Genomic DNA, 21,933 nt, shown 5'->3' with positions numbered 1-21,933 from the left:
CTTCACTGTAACTACAGGTGTCACACTGGTGACACACCTGACCTTCAATAAGGCTTTGCTGTGGCTTTTCCTTTCCTCCTGCTTATACAGCCTATGAATATTATCACTATCATGAACCAGAGTTTATTTCCCTACCCTAACTCTTGTTTTGAATTTTGCTAACCAGACTGTCATTAAACAGTACTAAACCTAACCGTAACACCCAGAATTCAAATGAAATGGGATGGCAACTACAAGACAACCTTTAGAAAAATGGCAAGAAAAAACCTCTCTGGATTGTAAATCTGAAACAGAGTGACTATATTTCTCACACTATTTGTGTACAGCTGAAACAATGGGGTCATAACCAGAAACCCATGCAAGGGTTTTGCACTACTACAAGAAGAATGTAGTTCTTGGTCTTCTCAATATATCAAATATATGTCATCCTAAAATGCTTCAGTGTCCAACCTGCTACAGTGAATTTCAAAATATATATTGGAAACTAGTAGCATAATTGCTTTGTTTTCCTTTGGAGGGAAATGAACATGAAATACACCTAATATGCTCTATAAATAAACCCAGCAAGCTGCCAACTTGCCATGATGGACTTTGTTGAGAACTGGAAAGCCAGTTCTCAACAAAGTCCATCATGGCAAGTTGGCAGCTTGTCCCTGATTTCCTGGTCAGTGGTTGGCTAACTGTGTGTTTTATCAAGCTAAAGCTCTTGGGATTTACATACTCCAAATACAATGTACTACACAGATGTTTCTGGACTAAAATCCTTCGTAGAATAGTTATTCCATAGATCTTCTCAATAAGAGCACCGAGATTGCTAAAATGATGTTTTCTGTACATAAGAAAAAGGAGGTGACTGTTTCAAACTTTTACCCAGTTCCAAATATCACCTAGTGTGGTCTCCTTGTTATTCTTACAGGACACAATGCAGAAGGTCAAATTTTATATTCATTGTCAGTTTTAAACATTTTAAAGAGTAAGTACTTGCTGCCAGAGAGCAGTGAACCCTCAACAGCTTTCACAGCAACCTTTAACAGATTGCAAGAAAACAAGGCAGAAATAAATGATGTTTCCCCTTAAAGCACCGACCATCCAAAAGGCACAAAAGAGACCACTGCAACTGGGGACCATCAGCATGGCTGTGGTGGGACAGCTGCAGAGGGTTCTGCAGATCTTGTCCAAGAAAGGAAAAAGTGGAACCACTAAAGCAGCAGTGAAAGGAAAAACTTCTTGTCAGGCACACTCCGTGCCTGCCTCCAAGTCCCGCATTTTGGGAACACTAGCCAAGGAAACAAGACTTCAATTGCTCCATCTGTACCCACATATGACTCTGATGAGATATACTTTTAAACTGCTGAGTTCCTTCTGTCATTTTTTTACAGATTACAGAAATCCCAGGCACTGAAAATATGCCCTCTCTTTACTGAGGAACCAAGAAATACTTTCCCAGGTATCCAGATAGGACAAATCTCCAACTGATGCGTGAAATAAGCAAGGACAAACATTGGTAAGATTCTCTGACACATTGATTTGATCTCTTTCATTCATCTTTGTTTTCCAGCAATTTACCAAAGAAGCTACTGCGGCTCTGTATGTCAGACCTGGTATCCAGAAAAAGCTCACATATCATTTATACACTCCACCATATTCAGTATTTTTAATATGCGTAACAATTTTCACAGTGAGGATCTTGCAGAGCAGTGTCCAAGACATTAGGATTTGGGGTCCCACACACTGGCTTTAAGAAAGTCTATGCTCTAGCTACAAACTGTTTTAGTAAACATGTCTTTTAATCAGGGAATTCCAAGTAACAAGCTATTTCAGGCTTGCAGTTTAACAAGAACTTTCTGCTTTAACTTGAACAAAGGCTCAAACAGATAACATCCAGAGGTCCCTTTCAAAACTAAATTACTTCACAATTAAGGGAAGAAAATAATTCAGATCCAGCAACATATACTCTCTGCTGCTGGAAGAGATCAGCCAGCAGGACATACTAAGGACTGGCAGCTGAATCTTGCAGGTGCATGAGAAGACCCTTCATAACATTTCAAACCACATCTCAAAGCCTACCAGGTTGTACCTGTCTACATAGATACATATAAAACACACAGCCCCCGCAAACACCCCAGAGAAAATGTGGTGAATAACCTAAGAAAAAGCTACAAAAGAGACCAAAAGACAAATACATTGTCAGCAAGAGTTTTATCTGGGCTGCTACAAATGCCACAACATGGAGCATTTCTAACTGCGGACTGGGTAGATTATCTGACTTTTATTGCTCTTATGTTAATTTTTTAATTCAAGGATTAGGTTCTACTAAAAATCAAACAAACATTTCAATTTGGGAGAGTCTTCCTTATCTACAAAAGCAGGTAACAGGCCTGAACAATCCCTAGCATGCTAACTTGATAAAAGAACTCAAAGATAATTACTTCTAAGCAGAGAACAAAATATGTAAATTCGAGGGCAATCAATTTACACTGGGAAAAATCGTCATACAACTTGACACAAAGTAACAGGCAACTGCTGAAAGGAAATACCACAGCTTACTACCATTCCCTGCTGCTGAATTCACTCTTAATTTTACCAAAACAACATCAGAGTGTGGTTGATTGAAAGGTGGTAAAAAGCCATTTGTGCTTTTGAACACTGTTCAACAAATTTTGTAATCAGTTATGGAAACCACGTACATAATCGGTCCTCAACAGCACAATCTTTCGCTACTAAGGTACGGGCGATTACTTGGGGTTATTATTTGTTCAGACTTTTTTTGTTTGACGTCGCTGAATGGCAAACGCCGATTTGGAAAGCCGGCGTCCAGCTTTGTTCAAGGCTCGCACAAAAGGAAGGCGAAACACCTTATTCCTCGTACCCTTCCCACGACGACGGGCGCTGTCGCTCGCTGAGGCTGGGGCCGCTCGGCACTGGGCCCGGCATTACAACACCGGGAAGGGAGGGCAGGAGGGAGGGAGCGCACGGCCGGCGAGCGCCGCGCCGGCCCTGCCCACGCAGGGACCCGCGGGGCCCGCGCAGCCCCCGCGGCGCCCACCCGGCCGGCCCGGCCCGGCGGCGGGCAGCGCCCCCAGCGCCGCGGCGGGGCAGGGCTGCCGGGCCGGGGGCGCTCACGGGGCCCCGAGCAGCCAGGCCGGGGCGGGAGGGCCGCCGCCGGCCGCGGCGGAGTCCACCTTCGACGGCGTTGCCCGGGGCCGGCGCAGACCCCGCCGGGCACCGCCCAGGCCGGGCCGCCCAACGGCGGGGAAGGGGCATCGCCGCGGAGGGAGCGCCCCGCGTACCCCCGGCCGCAGAGGGAGCGGTGCAGGCGCGGCGCTGCCCGGGGCGCCCCGGCTCTCCCCGCCCGGCCGAGGCCTCCGCGGCGCGTCCCTCACTCACCGGCGGTCGGGGCTCCTCATCCTCCGCGCGGGGACGGCAGGCGAAGGGGGAGGGGGCCCGCTCCCCGCCGCGCTCCGCGGGCCGTTCCCGGGGCCCCGACGGCTCCGCTGAGACGGGGGCGAAGGCGGGTGCGTGTCGGGCGGGGGAGGGCGGGACGGCGCGGCGCGGGCTCGGCGCAGGCTCCGTGTCCCGGCAGGCGCTCCCGGCGCGTCCCTGCGGGGCGGGGCGGGAACGAGCCGGATTCCAATCACTGCAGCCGGGCGCGCGCGCGGCGGGGGCCCGCTGGGAGGCGGGAGCGCGCCCGCCGCCCCCGCCCGTCCGTCAGCACGTGCCGTGGGCGGGAGGGCTGGCGGGGCTCCCCGGTAAGAAAAGTTGGCCGGGAGGAACCAGCCAGGCCTGCTTTTCCTCCCGAGGAGCCCCTCCGCGGGCAGGAGCGCGGGCCGCAGCCTGGGCCAGCTCGTCGCTGGGCGCCCGGGCCCCGGTGTTATCCTGCCTCGCTGGCCCAGCAGCGTTTTCCCCGTGAAGAAGCTCCTGTAGGAAAGGGCGGGAAGGTGCGAGGGGAAAAGTTGCCAAACCGGTGTCATGGAAGCACTGCTGGTCTTGAAGAGGGTCGAGACACGAGAAAAGCAGCTGGGGCTGGATTTGGCAGCAGGGCCGGAAGGCTCCATGCAGATGCTGGTGGGGTCGGTGCCGCGGAGAGCGGCCGAGCCGCCAGGATTCACGGAGGCCGTGGGGTGCAGGATCACCGCAGCACCTCTGATGGGAGCTCAGCGGGGCTGCCTGTGGGCTGGGGTGGGCAGCGGGCAGCCAGTGGTGGCAGCGGCGTAGGGGAAAATGAGGGACTCGCATGGGCCTTTTGGTTTCGTGGAAGAATAGTTCTGAGAAGGCTGACGTTGCAGTGCCGCAGGAGGGATAGAGTTCCATTGCAAAGGACAGCATTGTTTGCTTTTTCCATTTCCGGTATCTAAATAAATATGCCCAGTTACTTAGATCGGAATACCTTATAACTTATGCAATGAGCTGCTCTGCTTGCTGATAAGGATGCTGAAGGGCATGATTTGCATTGTGTTTCAAAGCTCCTTATCATTAGGACAAATTGGAAAAGTAATAATTTGTCTGTCTGCCTTCAAGTGAGGTCTCCCAGCAGCAGTGCAGAAGGAGCTCCAGTGACAGTGTTATCTGCTGGGCAGGCGGCACAGCTCCCACCTGGGCTGCTGTTTTTAATCCTTCACTCGAGAGTGTGACAGCAGTTGTGCTGCTGATGTCCTCTTGCTTTTCACCTGTCCTGTCACTTGGTTACTCTGCACCAAGGACTTTGCACACAAAGCCAGTAATAGGGGAAATGAAGATCACGTGGATCGTACAGACCTATTCAGTTTCCCTTTACTGCACACCAAAACACTCTTTAGGCCTTCAGGACACACCAGTAATTGCTGGTGTGGAGATGGCTGCCCAGATAAAGTGGATGCAGAGAATAACCAGCTGGGAAGCAATCTGGCTTATTGGTGCCAAATAGCCACATGTGCATATATTGTGGGAAACGTGGACTTGCTTATTTTGTTGACCTCTCCACAGTATAGCTCCATTTTTGCATGCTAATATCAGATAAGATGTGTAAATGTTGTGTACTCCAGAGCTGACACCTCTGAATGTAAGATGAGAGCAGTGGCTTTGCATTCTGGCTCACATGCATTCTACCTACAGATTGTTAGATGAGCGCTTCACTCCTGTATTATCCTGCAAAGCAAAACGGAAGAGGAAATATAACTTCAAACCTATCTCCTTCACAGACTCCTTTAAAATGTAGGCAGGTAAAGGCACACCTAATAATTTTATGTGGCCAGATACTGTGGTGATAGGCATTTGAAAATGCAGGTCTTGTCTTACTAGACTTTTAGAAAATTTTTTCCGATCAACATCATCCAGAAAAATCAGTCAGTGTCCAAAACAAAGCCAGCCTGCAAGAAAGACAAAATCACAGCCTCCGTGCCAAGCAATACAGAACTCCTATGCTTATGTTTATAATTTCAAAGGAAAATATGAGTCTGCTGTTCTTCCACTCTGTGTACTATGAAATTATAGCAGCAGAAGAGACACTCAATATGGAAGAAGAATGCAACATGCGTGTGTGTGCTCCCAAGCAGATCCAAAGCTGTTAGTGCTAGCATCCCTTCAGTAATCGTGTGCTAATACAGTCCAGTGCTTGTCAGATGTTTGATATTGATTCTAATCCAGGATGCATGGATTCAGCAACAGCCACTAGCCTTGAAATGGTTTTAACCCTTTTGGTGAAATGGATCAACTCTTTTCATCCACTTCCTGGTGTGTAAATTTGGACATTGCAGAAATTGCTCTCTCAGCCAGTACTCTTCAAGGCACTTGGGCATTGAAGATACACAAGTCCCTGTCAGGTCAGGAACAGTGTTGCTGAGGGTGAAGTTTTATTGCTATGGCAAGTAATGCCCATTTCTACGTTACTGAGTGCTATTAGCCCCTTGTCTTAATCACAAAATAAAGTTGGCAAAAATAAACTACATTATAATGATATTAGGACTGCAGGAGACCAAACTGCATCTTAATCTAAAATGATGAATCATGATGACCTTAGAAAGTATTTAGATTGTGATAGATGTCTGATTAAACATCACATAAAAAATACTGATGCCTTTCAAAACAGTGCAGTACTTAGGTTTCAAATATCTCTACTAGGATAGGTAGAGAGATATTTTAAACCAGAAAGTAAACACTTTAGATGATGGGCTCTCAGAAAGACACAGGGTTCCAGCAAGCTACTTAGCAGCAGCAATCTTACATGGTGAGGATTTTAAGAATCTGCAAAAACTCAGACACACCCGGTTCAGTAACACAAAGTATTTATTTTGTTAATTGAGCCACACTCAAAAAACACTGAAGTCTGAAAATCTGAAAATAAACATAAGTTTATTTAACATTTGGCCAAGATGAGATGTGGAAGTCTAACATGAGATATAAAAGAAGCAGTTCAAAACTGACTGTCATGATGAAGAGAGCTGTATTCAAAAAAAAAAAAAAAAGAAGAAGAAAAGGATTGTCTTCCAGCTGCTTTCATTGTTATTTCCTCTCCAGGAATTTCTTATTAGTTCTTGGAATCACTAGGGAACTACAAACTTGAATATCAAAAGAACAAAGAGGTATATATAGGGAGAAGTTCAGCCATGTGATAGGACTTGATCTTTGTAGATCCTTCTTCCCTTCAGTCTCTGGAATTCAGATGTCTTAAATCTGTGGTCCAAATATATTTTTGAGAACTGTTTGCAATTAGATGAGTATTTCTCCGTTACTGCTACAAAAATAAATATTCCATGTTACATATTAAAAGAATATTGCCCTTCAGCCAGGGACACAATTATTTCACTTAATATGACATGAATTTGGCTTTGTCTCTCTTTCAGAACTATTTTACTTGAAAGCATACTCTTTTGATTATAAATTTATTCAGCTGTTTGTTACTTACAAAAGTAATGGATTTTATTAAGTTTTTTAAATGTAAGCAAAAATATTCAATAAGGCAGAATCAAATCTGTGAAAAAATGTATGTTTTGAAAAGTTTTGCAAGTGGATCACTGGTAGTAAAGAGGCAAGCCATGTCCAACCAGTCTGGTGTGGAACTGAGTCCAGGGCAGCACTGGAGAACACTGTGGCACTAATGCAAGGAATAACAGCTCAGTGTGCAGAGCATAGGCACAAGGAAACAAGAGTGTTCCCACAACGCAAGCACTTGGTGTGTTTTGGGGTTACTTGGCTTCTACAGGGGATTCTTCCTCAGCCCTGTGCAGGTGGCCGTGGAAGAAGGAGGACACAAAGGCTGTACCTGTCCCCAGCAAGCTGCAGGGTGGGAGCTGATTCCTCACTGACCTGTGCTGTGGGGAACTGATGCCCCTGCTGCAGCAAAGGGCTGCACTAATGGGAGCACTTTGCTCTGGGACACATCTTCCCAGCCAAGAACCAAACTTCCTGCGGCTTCTTCTGTTTCTTCTTCCTGTGCCTAGTTGAGCTGTATGATTTTGGTTTTATGGATTCACATTTATGAAACCCTTGTTGCAGTCTTCTCACCAGGTTGTAATAAACCCTGAGATAACTCTCCTTTTAAATACAAATTACTTTGTTTTTCTTAAAGCCAGAGCATTAAACGTCTTATCACAGAAAAAGAAAATATTTGTAGGCTCAGCAGAGGTTTCACCACGGTGCCTCGCTCCCATGAGTTCGTTTGGAGAATTAGTAATATGTTTTACCCTAGATGCATGCACATAAAATCCCAAAAGTCTTCAGTTGCTCAGAGAAGATTAAGTATTTTGATTAAGTAGTGCTGGTTTTAAAATTTATGTTCTGAATTATCAGTCAGTGGTGCCAAATGATCTACAAAGAAGTTTGAATTATACTCAGAAGCTGAATGTTTGTGTACCTCCACCTTTTGTTACAAGAGGTATTTGTTTCTTTTACAAGTTGGAATATTCCCTAGATCCAAACCCACACTGTATTAACAGTTCCTCTGTTAAGCCTGATGCTCAGGCTTTGTTCTGAAACTGGAGCACTGCTGAAAGCGGAAATGTTTTTAAAACCTGCTGTTACACAAGGCAAATTCTTATCAATACAGAAAATTTCTGTCTTGCTGTGTATAACAGCTTTTTAACCAGGAGCCATGGATTTAAGTGGATGTGTTTCTGGCAGCTGTAGGAGTGGGTACTGTAGAGATTTACAAAGATGGACATTTATGAGACTGAAAATGCTCTGTTCTTCCAAGCTTGTTAAAATGAAACAGATCTGATCCTGTACAAAAGAAATGAATGAAATAATTTCATCACTTCCTCATTTTTTCTCAGTCTAAACATATCTTTAAACATGAATAAATTGCTGTTAAATAAGAGCAAATGCAGCAAAATAGTCTCATTCACTTCTTTTTTCATATTATAGTAAAACCAATATGGGACAACAAAATAATAAAAGCATATCCTTGTATTTCAGCTAAAATGTCTGAAAATATATAATGAAGTTAAAGGCATAGCAATGAAGCTTTTCTCTCTTAGTCTGTAAGGTACTTGAATATTAACTGGAAGTTGAACAAGTTAAACTCATACAGCTAAAAGCAAATCCCAAAAAATAGTCTATAACTCCCTTTGCTTCCAATGAGAAATTGGCCTGTGTCTGCAAATCTCCTCATTTGGCAGCCACACCTAATACAGTTTGAACTCTCACTGGCATCAGCAGAAAATTACCTGATTAGGGATGCAGGATTGGATCTCAGATAATAGCATATTAAAAATCCACCATGGATTTAAAAGCTACTAATGGAAATTAAATCCCTGAGAATATAAAGCATTCCAAGCAGTCGAACAGTTTCCATTGTACATACTCAGAATGCTAAACAATAGCAGCTATTGCATGTGTGACCATCAGGAAACACAGCTGTGCTTCTTTGTGTTACAATTAATTACTTCCGTTGTATATAAAATTGAAAGTATTGGTACTCTGGGGCGGAAAAAGGATATCCTGATACACTGCTCCTATTTCCTTACCAAGGCCTATTACTGAATGGTGCACCATTAATTCACTCTCAATGAATTACCCTGCACAGAATAGATTGGATGGCTAAAAGCTACATTTCTTTGGATTTTAACTCTCCTACATTTTTATCTCATTTTACTACTTTTGCATATGCCCTCTTTGATAGTAATTGTTCACTTTTAATTAGTTGCATTTGATAATTGTCTAAAATAAACATTTATTTAATTATCTTTTGACTTAAAGATTGTTCCATTAATATTTTTTAAGTTATTGGATCAGAGAAAGCACAATCTTTTCTCACTGTCTTTTAAAGAAATGAACAAAATCATCTCAACTGAAGTATTTGTGGCCAGGTTCTCTGAAGCTGGCACACAGAGATTAATTTCTGTGCCAGTGAATATTCCTAAGCTGGAGGGGAATGAGGGTTGTTACCCAGAGTTAGGGAGGAGTAGCAACAACCCTCTGTTATGCATTTTTTTTTTTTTTTTTTTTTTTTTTTTGAGAATTGCATAGGAGCAAGAACTGTTTGAGGTTGTACTAAATAGGCAAATTTGGACCCTGAGGAAATACACTACCCCCAAGCTTTAATATCTACTTTTTAATAACACTGACTCTTTCTTTTTAGACAACTTCTAAACAGAGAGCAGCTTCTGTGACTCCTTAGGAAGTCAATGAAGTCTCCAACAACCACCAGCCATGTAAGTCTACAAAAGGTGGATAACGTGTTCTGTATTTGTCTCTGAGAATTTAATTTCTCAGGTTGTGTCTCCTGTCCTAGAAGTCTGACAGTCCGTCACCTTTCACCACCAGACTGTTTCCAATCCATTCTAGGATGTCTAACACAAAGCTGAATAAGTTACATGTGGAAAACATGGAGTCCTTCAATGTGAGAATAAGTAAATTTTCCCAAATGAGCTGAAACCTTTGCAAGTTTGAATGCAGACTGGTGTCATGATGCAGAAACAGGAGAATAGCAACTCAGAAAACTCCCATTGCAGAAACTGCTTTACATAATTAAAATGGAAGAAAATCACCATCCACAAACCAGCCCCGTTGTCCTTTTGCTGCAGCAGCTGGCACTGGGAATACAATCTCAAAGGCAAACTGTGCTCTGCTATTATTTTATACCCACACAGTTCAGATTCAGGTATGCTGTATCTGAGGCCACAGCTAGAATCAGAATCTCTGGGTCGCACTTTGGATTTCTTGCAAGGACTTTTTGGCTAGAAGTAGATGCCGTGTAGTGTACATGCAATAAAGCAGAAACTTTCAATTAGTGTCATCTATGTTGTGCATCCACAATAAATCTCAGGAAGTCTGGTATTTGCAGGATGCAGTGGGCTGAATGCACTCACATGAGCAGCAGAGCCCACTCTGTCACCTTTTACCCCACAGCTTACAGGCCTGTGAAAGGAACAGGAACTCTGTTCCTGTTCAGGCTTTTGCATGTGCATTAATCACAGGGAAATTGACAATATCCTTGGAATCAGTACAGGGAAAAATTTGCAGGAAGAAAATCTGTCAAGGAACATGCAGGGGACAGCTGAAGAATATTTTGTTGCGAAAATAATACCTGGTCTTTGTTTATAATGCACAAATAAAAATTTTATTCCTGAAATCATATTTTTTATATGAATTTAGATTTTTGGAAAGTGCGCCCTTTTTTTCTGCTCCCACATCTCCTATGGTATCAAAATTGTGGAGTTGTTACTTCATAAAGCAAAAATGCCTAACAGATGACAAAACCCAGGTCTCAAGGCACATTCAGATTCGTGCATTAATCTTAAGCTATATATAGTAAATGGACTAGATGACAACAATTTAGGCTCAAATAGTGCAGGTATGAAACGCATCCACATAAAGGAAACCAGAATCTCAATTCTGAGTGTTTTAATCCACATATATGTCCCATATATGCATATAGGAATGCCTGCATTAGTCAACATGAAGATTTCTTTAAATGAAACTAAACCTCGATCCCAGCATTATTTTCTTGTCTACATATGATTAAATCTTAAAATAATTTAAACACTGTAAATCATTCTTTTGTTTTGAAATGAGATCTTTAATTAAGGCTATAGATATTTATTAAACCTCTTAAAAATCCAAAAATCCTCTTTAATGCACCATGAGAATAAAACAATCTAGAACGGCAAGTTTTCTAGCTTTAGTGAGCAAGCAGCATTCATTCCACAAGCACTGGAAGAATCACCTTCACTCAATTCAAGGTTGTATTTTTATATTCTATATCTTCTAATTAAAAGAAAAATAAGTCTCAACTCTTTCAGTAACACTAAGCACAGTAAAACTGAGTAGAATCAGAAGAATTTCCATAACATCTTTGTCATAAATGAAAATAATCCAATTTCTAAAGTAGTAAGATTAGAAAATACTTTTGTATTAGAGACAGATTTATTAATGATACTTTATGCATGCCTATTTATTCCTTCTTAACAGTTATAATCTGGAAACTTTTAAAAGAAAAATGTTTTATTCAAAACTTTAGCTTTGTTAAAAAAAGTTCCTTCTTTATTACAGAGAAAATTCTTGTGACTCAGCCTGACAGTCCTTATTAGTACAACACATGTTTGTTACTGTTTTCTTTTGATGTAATCTTCCTAAGAGGGGGAACAAATGTATTTTAACAGCTATCCAAGGGCATATTTCATAGGCTCACAGCACAGAATTTATGCCTGAATATAGTCTGAATCTCATCCATAACTCTGATTTGCCTGGGAGAACAAAGCATTTCATTGTGTATTCAATAATGGTTTCAGCAATCTTATTCACACATTCCTTCCTTTCTTAATCAACAGAAACTGTTTGAATTCAAGATGCATGATTGGGGTGGGAGGGGGAAACAATGCCAAAGCCTATACTTTTGAAATCTCCATTTTCTTTGGAGCAATAATGTCTCTTTAAGAATGTCTCTTAAGAATCCCTTAATGCAACATTTGTCACATATTTTGCACCATGTCCTTTCCTGATGAACTTTGCTCTGTTCCCCTTTTCCACCCTGTCAGCTAGCATGGTGCTCTGCTTATGCCTCTATTGCTTCCAATTCCAACAACTGAACTCTCCAGGGATCACAGTGCACAGTTTAGGAAGCACTGTCTTGTGCAGAGGTTAAAGGTCAGAACAGACAAACTGAAAAAGAGCAATTTTGATCTGACAAAATACTGCATACCTTCTGGACATTCTTTTCAATTGCATTTCTTATGGACATTGTAAACAGAAATTGGGGTTGGGAAATAAAATCAAAAATGCATGAAGTCGTGATTCCTGATGCTGTACTTGGCATCTAAATCCAAGTCTGTTCATTTATCATCTAACTTCTTAATTATGTTTAATATACTTAGTTGTATCTCTGAAATGCCTGCATTTCTGAGGGCTGTGCAACAGGAATGCACAAAATGGCTGTTTTTGTAAAGCACATTGTTATATGAAGTCATCCTTTCATTTGTACATATTTCTTGGCACTAGAGCTCAATGAGGGTGTTCAAAACACTTTGTGCATTTTAGGTAACTTTTGCTAAGAAACAGTAAAACACCTACCTGAACTTATGCAGTAAAACTTTGTTTGCAGATGCATGGATGTAACTGAAGAGAGAATTTACCCACTCCTTACAAAGTTACTATAAACAGTATTTGTTGACACAATAAGGTCTGGGACTATACAGGTCTTGCTGAGTTACAACATGTACTGTTAGCAGACTGCATCTTTTAAGCAGACTAATATTTGTTTAAAACAGCATTATTTTTTTAATAAAATATTCAAGACTGATATACAATAACATTTAATTGGTTTTATGGTTTTAATTTTTATTTTCAGGTCTGAAGTAGAGAGTACAAGCTTGTGTATGCTTTCTTAATGATAGTACATGGCTGAAAGTTGTCAGCTGCTCACATGGCATATTAATAAATATACCTAAATCATAAAGCTTTAACTGTTTTTGCACATTACTTTTATTACTAGACTGTTTTATTCATGTTGGCACAGATAATCCATGCAAGGTAATTACTCACATCTCATAAACCACCAGACATTCAGTTCTGAAATAACTAGGAACTCAGGAAAAAATATCTATCTAAAAGCAAGGGCACTTGTGGCATCAAGTCAACATGTCAAAATATTATAAAATCTAGACTTCTAATATATGATCACTGCAGACAATAAATCACTCAGTTTCAAATTCTGATGTTTATAAATACTAAACAAATTAATATCAACTACCAGGAGATGAGTATTGAAAAAAAACATTAGTGTGCCCAGCATTAGACACTAATGAATGTGTTCAGTGCTGTGGACATTCACATTATTAAACATAAATACAAGTAATCTTCAGCAAAAAATTTCACCCAAAGTACTGACCACTGAAGGACCAATGGAAAAATGTTTTTCCTTGTTTTGAATTGGTTTTAGAATTGAGAATTGTATAATGTGTGAATCCAATATAGTGAAAACTAATGAAAAAAAGTCCTAGGACTGCTTTTTTTGTGCAGGTAATAAAAGTAGCTTCATTTGGAAACATTTAATTTGCCCTGTTCTACAAAAAGAACATCAAAAGAGAGAAAAGCATTAAAAAAAGCTTTTGAATCCTTTGACTGAAAAGTTATTGAACACTTTTTAGTTAGACAAAAGACCGATATTTCTAATTGATCATTCAGAGGTACAGTATCTTTGTTTTATTGGGTAAAACCTCACATTAATTAGAATGAAGAGAAATATTCAGAAGAACTTAGGACTTATCTCAGGCATCTCTTACAAGACATAATCAAGTACACATTATTTATCTTGCATATTTTTGTACAACATTATTTTCCGTGATAGTTAAAAGGCTGTATTTTGAATTTTAGAGACATATATTATTATTTTTTATATATATATATATATATGCATTTTCCCCTCTCCATATCACAAAGGTGATGTAGCAGAAGAGTATCAGCAGTTATGTGGTATTCTACCCCTGTGAAAGTTAAAATGCTACATTATTATTCACAAATTTCTGGTTCAGGTATGTGCAAAAATTATATCTTAATATAGATATCAAGGGCAGGTACGTGGATTCCCTATTTTTGGACCACATAATGAAGCAGCACAAGTCATAACAGGAAAATTTTATTACATGATAATCCTCAGGGTATCTCTGTTCTTCATTCAGAGATATCGCTGTACCTCATATAGTGATATGTAAACTAGCTTTAATCTCACTTGCTCAGACACCAGCTGGAGTCAGGGCATGTGCTACAGTGCAGGTTCTCTGCCCAGGGAATTTTTCAGGACTCTCTCAAGCCAGTACAGCTCCCACTGAAGTCTGTGCTGCTGCACTTTCACTGCTGCCACCCTGTAAGCCAGCTCAGCTCTGCTCACATACGCTGCATTCCCTTTCCTGCAGTCCAGACTTCAGATGTACCAGATTGGATCCTCACTCACCCCTCTGTACACATCCAAACCATCTCTCTGGGCTATTGGGAGCTACTTGTACCCTAATTTCTTACTTGAAGCCCTCTCTCTGACTGTAGTGATCCTGGCTACCCCCTACCCAGCCTCCCCTGCCCCACCCAAATCTCTGACATGCCAGCGTGGTGGAACTGCCCTCACCTGGCTATTCCCTGCTCCAACCCCAGCCTCAGGAAGGGCTCCCCATCTCCTCAGTGCCCCATCTTTCCCCACTCAGCCAGAGGCCTGCAGAGCCCCTGCATCCTGGCAGCCTCAGGTGCTCCCTCTGCGACCCCAGCGTCCTCTCCCGTGCTCGCACCGGCAGCCCCATTTCCCGCAGCCCCCCAGGCTGGGAACTCCGGGCTGGCCCACCCAGGGGCCATGAGGAACTGCAGCCCCAGCCACGCTGCCTGCCAGCCCCTTTTCACTGACTGCACTCCCTAAGCTGCAGCCCAACATCTCCAGCCAGATCCTAAAATGATTTATCCTCCATGGTGCCAGTGGAGAGGAAGCTTATAGGGACATTGAGGGAGAAGGTGGAGGGGAGAATGAGACACACACATAAACACATGCAGATCAGAGGGGAAAGACCTCATTAAATTCTCCTGAGGCATCCATCACAAGCCTTTCCCATGGAGCCTGACTCCCTATTCTGATGTTGCAGTCAGAGATTAGTCTCAGTCAGTGGCCAACACTGACACAAATCTGCCTAAAGAATATCTTCAATGCAGTCTCAGTATAGAGTATGCTGATGTGAATTCTCTCAAATAATAGATAAAAATAAAAAGCATTTTTTGAATGGCACTGAGAAATGAAAAGGAAATGTAGAATTTTCTCACTGTTGTGAACATGTTTTTAATGAAGTCAAATAGGAGTGGAAAAAATATTTAACTTCCATAATTACGATTTATTCCTCTGGAGAATATTATGAACCAGATCTTTGGATTTTGTAATCTATGGGACCATATTCACACCAGCCCAGCACCAACTGAAAACAGAGAATTTGCTTGCTTACAGGAAAAAAAAACAAAAAAACAAAAAAACAAACCCGAAAAAAAACCCCAAACAAACAAACAAACAAACAAACAAAAAAAGGCTTTGCATATAATGTACTAGTGTTTTAGAATAATTCATGCATACAAAAATCTGACCCTGTAACAACTCAGATCAGATCACTGCTAAGATCAGTGAAAACTAAGATACCTACTGAATAAATACAGGTCATACATGTCAAAACTGCCACAGGCAGTTCATGTTGTTATTTTTGTCCAAGATGCAGACTGCCTGCAGCTAAGTCTTATTTTAGAACTCCAAATTTCATTTATTCCTCCCCCAAGCTTTGGACAATTTCTCATCCCTTAAAAGACACACAAATGAAATGGTCATTACTCATGGGAGGGAAAAGACAGACAATGTTATGTAATTTTTTGCTACTCAGAACACAAGGTAAAATAGGTGCAGATGGCACCAGCATGTGGCCCACAGAAAGCATCCTCAGCCTCAGAAGTACTAATTCAAAACTGTCAGTACTGCAAGCTCTCAACACACACATCATAATTCTTACTTAAATGAGTTAACAAAGCTTGAATGGTGATCAGACTTTCCATCTTAACTCCATCAGACAGAACTGCTGTCTCCCATATAAAAGTTACTAATATTCAAAAATTCAAAAGTATTATCAGTACTATAAGTATTGCTTATTTGAAAAAAAGAGTTTTATAAATAACTGTCTGAACAACTAGAAAGTTGTTCTCAAGCTATTAGGATAGATGACTGTTATGATTTTTAGAAAAGATGACTGTGTGGTTATCCTAATTATTGCCACATAGCCACTGTTTTCCAATGGCAAATACTGCTACAATTCATCATGTGCTGCATTTAAAGTAAGGAAAGGAATAAGGAGTGTGTGCCTGCAGCCTTACGGATTTTTGATACATATTCATTTACTACAGGAAAAAAAATCCTTTTTCCTAATTTTGTGGGATAGGGGAGGGAATTTCTGCAAGCTGTCTCCCACAGTCTAGCTGTGCTAGATGGATGTGTTTCTTCTGTGTTCACTAATGTGAAGGTCTAGATGTAGGTTCCTACCTCCCTCTGATATCAGTGGGAATTAGAAACCAAAGCAAGATTGAATATCTATTTTTTTTTTCCAAAGGAGGAAAGGAAAACTGGTTTTGAATTAAAAGCTGGCCTTTCCAGTCAGCTCTATTCCATTCAATGTAAGAGCAATTTGGAGAAAGCCAGTTGTCCTTTTCCATTACGATTTGAAAGCAAATTATCTACTGTGCACATAGAAGCCAAGTGCACTAGCAAGGCTGACCCAACCATTTTATTTTCAAACTGTTATGGATTGTCACCTAGGCTTCCCAGCTACATATGGATTCAAGGCAGACTTGTAATTTGGAAAGAATCTAAAATATTTGATGCTATGAGGTAGCACCACAAGATAATGGAACAGCACTCACTTTTCCTAGACGAAGCCCTAATCTATTTATTCCCCTTTGAAAGCTACGGCCTTTGGTTCTACAGATGACTGTACATATGGCACTTACTCATTCTTGCTGTGAAAGAAAATGACTTAATACAGAAGTATTTTTCCAGTTGTTTTTAAACACCAGTGTGTGGTCTAAGCAGTAAAGCTGCTGTGGGTAGTTAACTTGAAACTATATTTGCACATTACTTTTTATAATAAGGTTTTTAGTTAATTTCAATATTTCCCCCAACTGTTGCTATAATAATGGACTAGTTCATGGTTTTGACTGCTCATTCAATAATTTTTTGTATGAATTTCACAAAAAGCACGTTCTGCATTTATGAAAGAGGATAAAGTTAAACTTGAGAAGTACCAACGTCTAGCTTTTACCGAGAGAAGTGCTAGCCATGGTTATCAACTTTATGATTGCCCAGTTAGTCATCTGTTTCACCCCAGCATTAGTGACTACCAGCTCTTCTCCTAAACATTGATGGCATGAGCGTGCTTCTTGCACAGTGGCTTGTCCTTCTTGGAGTAGAATGGCTGACCTTCCAAATTCACATGGCATACCTAGAATGAATAATAAATGCATTCAGGAATTATTAAGGAAAAAGAAAAGGGAGAAAGATGTGACTATCAGTTTCAAATGTATTGCTCTTCTGCCCATGCATTTCTTTTGGACTCTTTAGGAGTCATGTATTGATTTGCTATTGATTTAACCCACTGAAAGAAATCAAGTTAGGTCCTTAAAAAGACCCCCACTGTGAGAATTGCTTATTAACAACACATAATAAAACTATAATTTCTACAGAAATTGGGGCAGCTAAGGCAAATGAACAAGCAAAAAATAACATGAAATATTCAGAGAAAGTTGCCTCTATAAGTAATCAATATTTATAAGTGATTAAGAGCTGTTAGCTTGTGAAGGAAACTTGTTTAGTGTTCCTCTCTATGATAGAATTTCCGAAAGACTTCAGTTTTCACAAAATAATTTTTCAAAGCTGTTTTAGCTTCAGATATTTATAAACATTTCTATATTTTCAACTAGTCTACCTAAATTTTAGACTGAAACAAACATTAGAAATTGTCGCTGTCAGTTTGGTGTGGCCAACATACTATTTTTAGCTAATTAGAGATTCTAGATATTATTACTTAAGGAATAATATGTTGCAGAGCTGCTCAGTGGTATTAGAACCAGATGAAAGTACTGTTTATCATATGGATTTTTCTGCTTTGTGTGCAGAGTGTGGGAATATGGCCACTCTCCAGAGCTATGTGCACACCACAGATTGATGAGTTTGACCAAATTCTATGCTAATTACTATTCAGGCTCTCTAAACAGACTTCTTTTTTGCAAGTTTCAACAAGCATTCAGCATGGAAATACAAACTTCACTGCTTTGTAAGTAAGATTATGGTTCTACTGTTCAGTATGGTGTTAATTTATTTTCAGTCTTGCTCTATCTTTATTTGGCAAACACTGGAAAGAATAACAGCAATAGTGGTTTGCACTGCTGTATGTGCTATCTAAAACTGGATGTTTTATTAGAAAACACTCATGATGGTCAGATTCCATAATTCTAGTAAAAGTTATGGAGCAGAAGGAAAATTACTCCCATCCTTCTCCAAATGGAAGTAAAAAATGAAATTTCATTCCTCTGCATCCTTAAGCATATGTTAGTTATAACTCCTTTCAGGTTTTCTGATGTTACTACACAATTTAGGAGTATAAAGGAATGAGATAGTGTTTGATGTAGAACCTACAGCACAAATGAAGCAGGTGTCATGCCAAGTGTGTCCAAGAGCTTCAATGAATTTATCTCCAGCTTCAACAGGATAATCACAGCCATGACATTTTGTGCTGAACAAAGCAATATAATCTAAAATAAAACAAAAAGCAAACTTAGAACAAACTCTTAACATAATCATATTAAGTCGAAAAGAAATAGAACGTTTCCAGACAATGAATGTTTTGATTGTTTTTGCTCAGTTTCCTACTACATTTACTGAAACACTCCTACTGAAATATACTTCTTTTCTTTCATTGTTTAAATACAAACTCATTTCAGCAATCCCCCATTAGTATGACATTTATCATCACAAATGTAGAAGACATACAAAAAAATCCATGGAATTTGAAGTTGTGTTGCTCACAATACTTTCAAATTAGCTTTAATATACATGGAATCTATTCACAGGACAAATATGGTTGTACAAGAGTCTAATGACAAGGGAATGGTATAAGTTTCCATGCCTGTATTAATGTTCTTTTTGCATAAAGAGAGAACATTATGGAAACCCTATACTGGCTGATTAATACATCTTTACTTTATCAAGTGTGATTTGAAAAGGTTTGACATTGAAAAATAGTAGTGGAAATTCCAAAGGTATATGGAATCCATGAGAGTTATTTGATGTTCTGACAAAACCTCCAGTTTTAAAGGGTATGTACTCAGTCAGTCATGCTATATGGCTTTTTTTCTTCACTAAGAGCTACTCTGACTTGTAAAATTTGAATTGCATAACCATAAGAAAGGAATCTCCAGAGAGAAGTAGGCCAGGACCTCACTGAATGCACAAGGGGAATAAAGAGGGAATACCACTTAAACCTTAACCTCCTTCTTGACTATGTCAGGCAACACATTTGCATGGCAAGTATCATTTTGGGAAAAGATGGTCTTTCCTTTTCTTAGCTGGCAAGAAGCAGTTTGTTTGTTGCAGCAGCCAGGAAGCAAAATCTGCACCACCATATGCTGCACATCTGTGCAGACCTATCTCTTCGTAAGTGTTGGTTGAACAATTCTAGGGTGAGGCAACGGTATCAGAGGTCACAGCTCCAGCAACTCAGGATTGTGGGCAGCCATAGAAGACTATTTTTTCATTTCTGGTGAGCAGAATCTACCAAGGAGGGGAGTGGAACAGGGGAAAATGTGTAGGGAAGGAAGTGCAAAGTATGATAATACATAAAGGAGAGAAGTGAGGGAAGGTATTGTGGACAGTGGGGCAAAGACTGGCGCTCTGCCATTCTCTCATATAAACTGGAGAAAAATACAGACACAAACATTTGTATATGTGGAGAGTGGAAACAAAATCCATGCTGGATGGGGAACTGATATTATTTTGTTCACCAGTTGCTTCACTCTTACGTTGCTTCCATGAACATGAAGCACACAATTACTGTGCAGAACTGCCCAGACTGCCATACCTTTCTCACAGTAAGGCTCCCCATCCTCCATGTGGAACAGGCTATTCCCAAATGGCTTCTTACAAGCAGCACAGACAAAGCAACTTGTGTGCCAGGTCTGTCTTAGGGCATGCATCACTTCCTGTAAAACAAACAAACAAACAAAAATCTCCAGCAGAATAGCCAGCCCTGCAACTTCCTCCTGGAGAACAAACACAAGGCAGAGATGCTCTAAATTCTTCCTTTCTGTATCAGCCAGTTCTCCTCCTCAAAAGAAAGAATTATGACAGAAATTGGGCTCCTTTTGGAAAGAAAGAGGAAATAGAACTGCAAGCTTTCTAGAACAATGTATTTGCCAAAGTGAAACAACATGGTTCAGCCAGCAGTTTGTATCAACATGCCCAGTCCCTGTTGCAGGAGGGATTCTGCACAAAGATTCTGATTATTTTCTCCTTTGTTTTGACACAACCAGTATGAACTCTTCAATGCAAGAGTATGATTTGTTAAATAAATTTCAAAGAGTAATTTTCTGAGACCAGGAATAAGTGGTGTTAGTCAGTTGTTTCAAAATAACCCAGATTCTGTAGTAATTTCTTTATGCTTCTTACAAGAACAATTCACTAATGTCAAAATCTAAAAAAAAAAAAAAAAAAAAAGAAAGGTACTTGAAACTTATATGATTAGTAAAACTGAGTCTGCATGTCTGTTCCAAAGCCACGTGTTTATCACAAAAATCCCCAATTCTGTGCAACTGATGTTCTCCTCAACTCTATTACTGCTTCATTCTTTTGTCATACAGAAGTCTTCCAAGTCCAAAAGCTGCTGTACTGGGCTCTGATGCACAGTTACTCGCTAATTTGTCAATTTTACATGTAGCCATGATGATGTTGGACAGTGTATCTCTGTCCAACAGCACAGATTTCAAAGGGCCAGCTGCATAATTGCTGTAAATTAACTTGGTTAACTTCAGTGAAACAGCATTGATTTATACCAGCTGAGAATCTAGATCCTATTTTATGTTGTTTCCAATTATACACATAGACTCTGATTCTTTTTTAAAGATTATTTTTAATATCCACCGATTATGAGAAAATGGATTGAAGTCCTCTTCCATGCTTTCAATCCAGTGAATAGACAAAATAGTCTAATTTAGATTTGCCATATATCTCATTAGAGAATCACCATTTGAGATTCATTAACTTCTGTTACTGTTTGCAAAACAACTATTGCTGATAAATAGGTTTGGATCCATTTATGAACCTCAGTGAGGTAAGAAGCAAAAATAGCTTGAGAAATCTTATTAATATGAATAGAGGCAGCTGGCATCTTTGCTATTTTCCTGATGAAAATCCATAATGGGAAACTGATTTGTGCCAGCATTCATTAGGTAGGTTAAGTCAGCACTCTGCTATAAATTACTCCTGCTGCAGTAGCAAACAAGAATCGGTTGGAGCCAGAGCTTCACCATCGATGTCTGATGCTGCCACCCCTAATTGGCAGATGCAGAGAAGAGCATCTGTAATGCCAACATTTAGACAGATGTCAAAGGTGACAGCTAAGCAGTGAAAAACCAGAGGGGGACTCCTTGCTTCTTCATTTGAGTCATACATTCATAAATAGTCATGCATGCATAAATACACTGCTAAAATTATTGATGGTATTCCAATCTCACCACCATCTGAGGTATGTGGAGAGCAAATTAAATTGTACATTTACTTGTATATTAGTCCTTTAAGACAAAAGTGGCATGTATTTTGGGCTTTGTGGAATTCAGATCTTTGTAATTATTCTATATTTTCTTAACTATAAGAAAACAGCAGAATTTGTCAACAGCTGAGCTGCCAACTAACCGTGAGGTGCAGCAAGAGCAATGGGTCTCTTCCCAACATCACTGATTTCTCTACTGAAA

The 21,933-nt window shown here is 40.3% G+C and overlaps 2 protein-coding genes across 8 annotated transcripts in view; both read right to left on the bottom strand.

Moving 5' to 3' along the window:
- The window catches only part of BMPR1A (bone morphogenetic protein receptor type 1A), a 73,676-nt gene extending 70,160 nt beyond the window's left edge, over positions 1–3,516 (bottom strand). For both annotated transcript variants that reach the window (XM_050975994.1, XM_050975992.1), the window contains exon 1: positions 3,388–3,516. The gene's annotated coding sequence lies outside the window, so the exon portion shown is untranslated. The remainder of the gene's footprint in view (positions 1–3,387) is intronic.
- A 9,193-nt stretch (positions 3,517–12,709) lies between these two features.
- Positions 12,710–21,933, bottom strand: part of LDB3 (LIM domain binding 3) — a 114,205-nt gene continuing 104,981 nt past the window's right edge. For all 6 annotated transcript variants that reach the window (XM_050976398.1, XM_050976401.1, XM_050976404.1 and 3 more), the window contains 3 exons: positions 20,046–20,166; positions 18,605–18,720; positions 12,710–17,411 (listed from right to left, as the gene is read on the bottom strand). In XM_050976398.1, coding sequence (XP_050832355.1) covers positions 17,322–17,411; positions 18,605–18,720; positions 20,046–20,166 — 327 coding nt within the window. In that variant the 3' untranslated portion in view covers positions 12,710–17,321. The remainder of the gene's footprint in view (positions 17,412–18,604; positions 18,721–20,045; positions 20,167–21,933) is intronic.

This window comes from Serinus canaria, chromosome 6, assembly GCF_022539315.1.
Source record: "Serinus canaria isolate serCan28SL12 chromosome 6, serCan2020, whole genome shotgun sequence".
Lineage (NCBI taxonomy): Eukaryota > Metazoa > Chordata > Aves > Passeriformes > Fringillidae > Serinus > Serinus canaria.
Note: the sequence above shows the minus strand (reverse complement) of the source record. Positions and strands in the feature narration are given on the sequence as shown.